The sequence below is a fragment of the Sceloporus undulatus genome, chromosome 4 (assembly GCF_019175285.1).
Source record: "Sceloporus undulatus isolate JIND9_A2432 ecotype Alabama chromosome 4, SceUnd_v1.1, whole genome shotgun sequence".
NCBI classification, from domain to species: Eukaryota; Metazoa; Chordata; class Lepidosauria; order Squamata; family Phrynosomatidae; genus Sceloporus; species Sceloporus undulatus.
Window position 1 is genome coordinate 45,131,509 of NC_056525.1, and position 8,739 is coordinate 45,140,247.

Consider the following 8,739-nt stretch of genomic DNA (forward strand, 5'->3'; position numbering starts at 1 on the left):
ATTATTATTATTATTATTATTATTATTATTATTATTATTATTATTCAGAAAAGGGGTACTCAACCTGCATAAGGTAATGCAACAACCATAACGTCAGCTGCCTTCTTCTAAGGCTGAGACTTGCCAAGGACACCCAATGGGTTTCCATGGCCAAGTGGGGATGTGAATGCTGGTCTCCTGGAGTCTTGGTCCAACACTCAAACCACCACACCATGCAGACTCTACGTCTGATATATGCGTATGTTGCCTGTTGACTTGTGGCGACCCCATGAATTTCACAGAGGTTTCTTAGGCAAGGTACTCACAGTTATCTTTGGCAGTTTCTTCTTCTTAAATATAGTCTATAGCACCCAGAATTTTGGTGCACTCCCATCCAAGTACTAGCCAGGGCTGACTCTTTTTAGCTTTCAATATTAGATAGTCTCTGGTGCCTTTATGGTATTTAAGCCTAAGTCTGATCTAGATTACCTTTGTTGCCTTTATGAACAACAATGCTTTAGTATGCTAACAGTAAGCTTAAATATAATTCTATCTTTTCTTACCTTTTCTAACGTTCCTATGCATGTACCAGATTTAAGTAAGTATAGTGTCAGCTCTGGTTAGTACTTGGATGAATCCTATGAAAATTCATAGGGTCACCATAAGTCGCCAGGTGACTGAAGGCACATACTTACACATATATGGTAAAACTCACTATGATTTGCAACTTTAAAAAGTCTAAGATGAAGGGTTAAAGAACTTTCTGTTTGGATATTGTCCAGTAAAAACAAAATACATTCAGTTTTGCATAAATGCTGCTAACCATTACATACATTTCCTCAATGACAATTCTTACTAAAATGTCACCTTCCATTATAACTTCATGGCCTTTACCCATTTTACCTCTTCCTGCTCTATATGTCATTAAAAACTTTACAGCTCATTATCGACTTGTAGTCAGTCCTCTTCCTCTCTTACACATATATACAGACAACTCTGTGAAGAACATCTGAGTGTATACAAATAGTTATTCAAATAGCTGAGGCAGCATTTTATTGGTAACCCAATATATGTCAACTAGCACTTCTCATGGTTACAGCTCATATGGATGTTTTCTAAGTAATGTATTACACACTGTACTACTTGGAAATATCTAGAATAGTTTATAGTAAAGCAGCCTTTTACATATTAAGACATAAAATGGTAACAGATGATGGATGGAAGAGGTTTGTGATAAATAAATAAATCTGGTGCTTCCCTGAGCAACTACAGCCCTAATGGATTTCCAAAATGTATCTTAAAGATATAGAACAAAAATAAGCTGTGGGCTTCTCAGTTGTGTTTTGAGACACATACACACACACACCCATCCTATATTTATAGTTGCAAGAAGAATGCAGCCATTGCTAAAGACTAGCAGAGTTTAACTACTGTAATAAGCAACTGTGTAGAAGAGGTTCTTGTAAAATGTCAGTATTTTGATCTACTACAACTTTAAGTTGCACTTCACATAGAAAGCTATCTGAAAGATAGAAACTAATGGAACTATATAGCATTACTGGCTTCAGTCGACTTTCATTTGATACTTTTTTACCATTATGCTTTTTAATTATGTGGGTGAAGGAATGGACAGAAAATTCATCAGCTATATAAAACACAAGATTAAGATCGCTCATCAGCATTTGTTATAAAACAAATTAAAAACTTTAAAGCAGAGGCACTGCATTCAAAGTAATAAAGTGAAGATAGAGAAAAGAGTTTTAAAAAGCAAGAGACAGGGAATGATTGGCAAAGGAGCAATATTGCCAAGAATTTACTGGTAAATAAATCAACAAAATTAAAACATAAGCATGATTCAGGATTTTAACCAGACAGCAATAAAGTCAATGAAATGTTTACTTTTATTAATGGGAGCACCCTCTTCAACAATCAACAAGTAACAATATTGCTAGCACATAAGATGCTATTCATTTATAGCAAACTGACCATTGATTTCTAAACACCTAAATTAATGAAGGCTGTGAATAAGTTTACAACAACCCAGCTTTGTGAGAGGCTAGATGAGAAAAAAAGTATGTTTAGCTTTAAAAAAAATCACAGGGAATAGAGAAATAGGAACAATTATTTATCACTGATGAGATAAACTACAGGTAAGTGTCAATAGGACAAATATTGAAAACAACGTCCTATCAGTAATTTCAGTAAGAACCCCCATTTTGTGCTACAATTGCACTGCAGAAATAGTCCATTTTAAAGTGACATCACTTTAACTGCCACGGCTCAATGCTATGGAATTATGGGAACTGTAATTTTGTGAGACATTTAGCCTTCCCTATCAGAGAGCTCTGCTGCCAAAATAAACTGCAATTCCTAAAACTCCACAGCATTAACCATGGCAGTTAAAGAAGTGTCAAACTGGATAATTTCTGCAGTGCAAATGCAACCTTGGTCAGGTATGTGCCAGGGAGATCTAGAGTACACTCTCTCCAGAAGGGAGGAACAAGACACACTTAAGAGTACTTCCAGATGGAGAGCTCACTTACAAATCAGAAGGTAACATGCAACTATGGCCCGAAACAGACGGGTAAAATGTGTCGCCTTTGGACCAATCCAGGGCATGGTGTGCAGATGACGCACGCACCCGGATCAGCTGGAAGCCGCACCAAGGTAATGCTGCCCAGAGCCAGCTACAGAAGGAGAAGGAAAAAACAAGGAGCAGGGGAAACCGCTCCTTGCTGGTGGTCTGTTGTGGACCACAGCATTTGGTTGCCACGGTCCCATGCCAGTCAGGGGGTGATTGGGGCGGGAGCAGCCTCTGGCTGCTCCATGTTGCCCGTCTGTTAGACTCCTATCTCACCTTTTCCTCCTTAACAGATTTTTCTTCCCGATAAAAATAAATATTGGAGAAGGAGTGGGAAAATTCAGAAGGGATACAAACCGAAGATAACATCATCTGGATCATCAATAAAATTCCATGAACAAGGCAGAGGATTAAACAATAACAACCTTGTCTGGAAGCACCCTCATTGCATCTCTCTAACTCTTTTCTATTTTTGACATACTAGCTTGGCTAAGTACAATAACTTAGAAATCAATAGTGATCCCTTTTACAAACGTTAAGTTTGCAATAAAGAAAACAGTTTAAGAGCCACAGAGCCACATGAGTCAAAAGCTGTAGAACAGGTATCTCAACATGAACAGTTTTTACTAGAAGTCTATCAAGTGTATGAGCCTTTAAGTCACCTGTCAACTAATGACAACCCCATAAATGTCATAGGGTTTTCTTAGGCAAGGAATACTCAGAGGTGGTTTGGCCAGTTCTCTGACATATGTCCTACAGCACCTTGCATTTGTTGGTGGTCTCCCATCCAAGTACTAACCAGGGTTGGCCCTTCTTAGTTTCCAAGATCAGACAGGATCTGGTGCCTTTAGGGCTTATTATGTACAAATCTTACAGTGTCATATATAAGAAGAGGTGAAACATGTAATATTGAAAACTTATTCAGTCTCTTGCAAAGGTATTCCAGCTGCAGAGCCTATGATAACCCCTCCAAATATTTGCCTTCTACTTGACATGGAAAATAGTCTCACTTAATTCCTTTCTATATGTTTTCCATAGATGTTATTTCAGCACATGACAAAACCAAGCTTACATCTGCCCTGGGGGGAACACCTTTTTCATATTCTAAGATGTTATCTATTGCAAACACATTTCTAAAATTTCTAGTAGTTAGGATGCCACAAAATAACTCTGTATGTGTCAGTTTGCAGATCAGCCCAAAGCAAGTAAATTGTAATACTGAAGCATTTATTGGGAGGGGACTCCCTTCCACAAATCAAGTGTAAATTTTTTTATCTTACCTGCTCTGTAGCTGTTGGACAGTAACACACTAATATTACGGTTGTACAGATGTTTATTATCAGTCCAACTATTGTAATCAGATTAGGAGCGATCCAAGCTGGTACTCTTCTGACTAACCATTCCCAATAACCTTGCATCAGTGGCTCAAGTAGGGATCGTCCAGCACTTTGATACTTGTGTTCTTCTAATCGTTTTAGCTGGTGCTTTGACAAGGGTGGTGTAGGCAACTGAATTAACTTGCTTAATGAACATCCTGCAGAAGAGACATGACCATAACGTACTGGGGATTCTAGTTGCAACTCCCCACATCGTTTCTTCAAGGATCGATTCCCACTCATGGATTTTTGAGTGTTGGAAGTTCGTATCTGACAGATGTTAATTGCTGTAAAATATAAAATCCTGGTCTATCTGAAATATAAAGTGTTTTAGATTAACATAAGCAGCATTCTAATGTTAAATTGTAATAGTCAGACATGTGACATATGCAGGCTTAAATTACTTATACATAAATTAGTGTCTAGAGATTTAAGGGACAGATTATTTACATCGCCCAGTTATTAAGCAGGTAAACTTGAACTGCAACTGGTGTCATAGCAATTCTTTTTCCAGAAATGAATGAAAACTAGCAAATTTCTAATGCCATTGGAATGCATTAGAGTTCTCAATCCACTGCAAGGATAAATTACTATGAATTAAATAGTGAATAAAGAACATAGTGTGTATATAAAGAATGCATGCCACATATTGTAGTTGCTACTAGACAGTTTAAAAAATCAACTCCTAAAAGAGAACTTAACCACCATGATGGTTTTAAAGTAATTTTTTATGTGATGGAGAAAATCAATGTACATGTTTTTGATCATTTTAGAACTGCATCATCCTTGACATGGTCAAAATGGGGTTTTGTTAGATTTTAAGTGAATTTCTGTATCCATTCAGGAGTGTTATACCATTCAAATGGAAAAGAATCTATAGCACAAGCAATTTTTCCATTATACATTGGCATGGAACCAGATTGCCTGTGGGCAAAACTCTGTCTATTAATAGATTTTTCTATTAAAACAAGAAGGTTCAGCTTCCTATTACATATTTCATTGCCCCTCCCAACAGTGTCCCAAAGTGTTGGGGGATTCTCTAGGACAGAATGTGAGACAGGGCTGGAGACTGCAGGAAATGCATTACAGATGATATGTCTTCACCTTCCATTAGGAATTCTTTGAACAGAATTCAGAGACTTGGGTCTAAAAGACACTGCAGAAATAATCCAGTTTGAGGCCACTTTAACTGCCTTGGCTCAGTGCTTAGAGAATCCTGGGAATCGTAGTTTATTGTGGCATCAGACCTCTCTGACAAAGGCTAAATGTCTTACAAATCTACAGCTCCCACAATTCCGTAGCATTGAGCCAGGGTAATTGAAATGGTCTCAAACTGGATTATTTCTGCAGTGTGTTTTGGACCATAGCCATGTTCCTTTGTAATATCAATGTGCAAAGGGATATTGTAGCAACTTTGAGACTAACTACTATATGTAGAAGATGTTGCATAAGCTTTCATAGACTTGGTCTGCTTCCTCAGAAGCACAAAGTGAAATGGTGCCCAAGAAAGACTTTTATAATTAGAACTGAACAGAAGTAAATCCATGAACAGAAATATGCTTTCGTTGGGCAAGTCCATATCCAACCTATTTTCGTAATGTTTTAATCCTTACCAGCAACTGAAACAAAAGCCCAAGTTAATATAACCCAGTTGCGTCTAGTTGGACTACTTCTCTTGCAACAAACAGAATGATGCTTCCTTCTCAATAAAGGAGAGTGCTCCAAATAAGAATCTGTCACAAAGTCTACACCAGATATTCTTGTTCCTCTTGTTGGTTCTGAAGAAAAAAATAGCTGAGCAAAGACTTGCTATTAGTTTGGTATTGTCTTTGTATTTTTCAGGCACACTTACAATTCAGGAAAACTAAACAAAACATTTGGGATTCACCAGAAAAGAAGATAAACAGATAACCAGAAGGATTTTTATTTAAACCTCCCGGACAATGTAAAGAATGCAATTATTAAGATTTTGAAACATATCCCAAACATTTGTCTTGAATTCCCCAGTTTAAAAATGTTGCTGTTCTGCAGCAGGGGGGAAAATGAACCCAGATTTACCAGGCTAATTAATTTACTGCAGTTAAATGAGTAAATCTGAAGCACTTTGGAAATCAAGAGAGTTTGGCAGCAATCAACTGAAAGACATGGCTCCAAGTCAGCTGCTGCAATTTGCACAACACTCCCACTACTGAGTAAGGATATGCAAAATAATCCATTAATAAAGGGATGTCCTCAACTTGTTCTTGACATGAGATGGTAAAGAAAAAGAGGGAAACAGAGAGGGAGCCACAAACCAGTGATAACAAAAAGGTACAAGATGTCAGGCTGAACTGAGGTAGAATCTAAGGTTGCATCCATACTGCAGAAATAATCCAGTTTGAGATGGCTTTAACTGCCCTGACTCAGTGCTAGGGAATCCTGGGAATTGTAGTTTTTTGTGGCACCAGAGCTCTCTGACAGAGAAGGCTAAATGACTCACAAAACTACAATCCCCAGGATTCCCTAGCATTGAGTTAGGGCAGTTAAAGCGGCCCCAAACTGGATTGTTTCTGCAGTGTGTTTGGGACCTTAGTCCTGTTCAAAATGGAGGACATTTTGGAATTCCTCCTAGACAGAAGGTTGAAAAGCAGGACATCTGGTGACCCCAGTTGCTGCTGGCCTGACTTTATTTGAGGCAGGTAGTTCTGCAGCTGAAACTGCATGCAGGTTGGACAAAGGGGCTTTTACTTCGGCCTGTCACACCTTTACACCTGACAGGAACCCACCCAGGCAGCGATGGGTCCAGAAAAAGAAGAAGGACCAAGACTGCTACTGCTTCTGCACTGCAGAAATAACCCAGTTTGTCACCACTTGAACTGCCACAGCTCCATGCTATGGGACTGTAGTTCTGGGAAACATTTGGCCTTCTCTGTCAGAGAGCTCTGGTGCCACAACAAACTACAATTCCCAGGATTCCCTAGCACCGAGCCAGGGCAGTTAAAATGGTCTCAAACCGGATTATTTCTGTAGTGCAGATGCAGCCAGAAAAAAAGAGATTCAGGTAGAAGGGGAAGATAAATAGAGAGAGAGAGCACAGTGGAGTGGTTTTAATGTTGGGACAGTGACTCAGGAGAGCAGGGTTCCGATCCTGCTGGGTAACCTTGGGTGAGTCACACTCTCTCAGCCTCCGACAATGGCAAGGGCAAACCCCTCTCAGAAGAAAAGTGACAGAAAGCCCCAAGATATGGTTGCCATAATTCAGAAACGACTTGAAGGCACACAATAACAACAAGGAGGGGAAGAGAAAGAAGGAAACAATCACAGAATCGCTGAGTTGGAAGAGACCCCAAGGGCATCCAGTCCTACCCCTTTCTGCCATGCAGGAACTCTCAATCACCTCCCCCCCACAGATGGCCATCCAGCCTCTCTTTAAAGACCTCCAAGGAAGGAGACTCCACCACACTCCGAGGGAGTTTGTTCCACTGTCGAACAGCCCTTACTGTCACGAAGTTCTTCCTAATGTTGAGCTGGAATCTCTTTTCCTGGAGCTTGCATCCATTGTTCCGGGTCCTTTTCTCTAGAGCATCAGAAAACAAGCTTGCTCCCTCCTCAGCATGACATCCCTTCAAGTATTGAAACAGGGCTATCCTATCACCTCTTAACCTTCTCTTCTCCAGGCTAAACATCCCCAGCTCCCTGAGTCGTTCCTCATAGGGCTTCATGGTTTCCAGACCTTTCTCCTCCTTGGGACCTTTGCCTGCCCCCAGAGGGAGCAATGTCCCAGACGCAAAGGGCGACAAGGTGCGTACTACAAAATGCAGGGCCTTGTAGTACTCTGGTGCCATTGCAAGAAATGTCGGACGTGACAAAACAAAAGCTTTTCTTAAAAACACTCACTCATTCGTGCCTCTTAGACATGCCCACAATGGAGGACATTTTGCCTGGACAGCAGGCTGGAAATGTAGGACGCGTCCTGGAAAAGGAGGACATCTCTGGTCACGGAAACCCATTGAGGGGGCTTTGGGCAAGTCACACTCTCTCAGCCTCAGAGGGAGGCAATGGCAACTCCCCCCCGAAGAAATTTGCCACGGGTCAGAGACGACTTGAAGCCACACAACAAACAACAACAACAAGAGAGGGAAAGGGAGGCCCTTTCCTTCAACAGCCAACTACCATTCCCAGAATGCCATAGCCCTGAGCCAGGGCCATTTCAGCCGCGCCAAAACGGGTTGTTTCTACAGTGCGGAGACAGGCTGCATCCACACTGGAGAAATATCCCGCTTGTAACTCTTTCTCTGGCTCAAGGCTGTGGAATTCTGGGAAAGCCCATCACCCTCGAGAGGAGTGAAAACACCCGGCATTTTTTTTTACCTCGGCCAGCCTCTTCGCCCGGGCGGCGCTTTTACGTCCCTTTTTCAGCTGCCGTAAATCGAGGCAGTGCTACTGAGGGAGCGCGCGAGCGGAGAAGAAGCAGAACTAACGGAGGAGGAGGAGGAGGAGGAGTCTCCCCTGTTGTGGGCGGGGCCGCTTGTCCGCGCATGCGCGAGCTCCCTTCCCTTCCTCGCGCGCTTGTATTTGGTGGCAACTGAGGAGGAGGAGGACGCATTTCTTCTATGTGGGACGCGCATGCGCAGAATAATAATAATAAGAAGAAGAAGGGAATCTCCACGTTGAGATTTTTTATAGACTTCATCTCCCACAATCCCTGACTATTGGTCAACATGGCTGAGGCTTTTGGGAGATGAAGTCCAAAATCTCTCTCCAAGGGCACAATTTTGAGGGAGATAGATAGATAGATAGATAGATAGGTTGGTTGGTTGGTTG

The 8,739-nt window shown here is 41.1% G+C and overlaps 1 protein-coding gene across 1 annotated transcript in view; it reads right to left on the reverse strand.

The window, feature by feature from the left end:
• Positions 1–8,429, reverse strand: part of CEPT1 (choline/ethanolamine phosphotransferase 1) — a 36,042-nt gene extending 27,613 nt beyond the window's left edge. The window contains exons 1-3 of the mRNA XM_042464277.1: positions 8,287–8,429; positions 3,841–4,249; positions 2,621–2,666 (exon numbers count right to left, since the gene is read on the reverse strand). Of these exons, the coding sequence (XP_042320211.1) occupies positions 2,621–2,666; positions 3,841–4,179 (385 nt within the window). The 5' untranslated portion in view covers positions 4,180–4,249; positions 8,287–8,429. The remainder of the gene's footprint in view (positions 1–2,620; positions 2,667–3,840; positions 4,250–8,286) is intronic.
• Between the last annotated feature and the right edge of the window lie 310 nt (positions 8,430–8,739).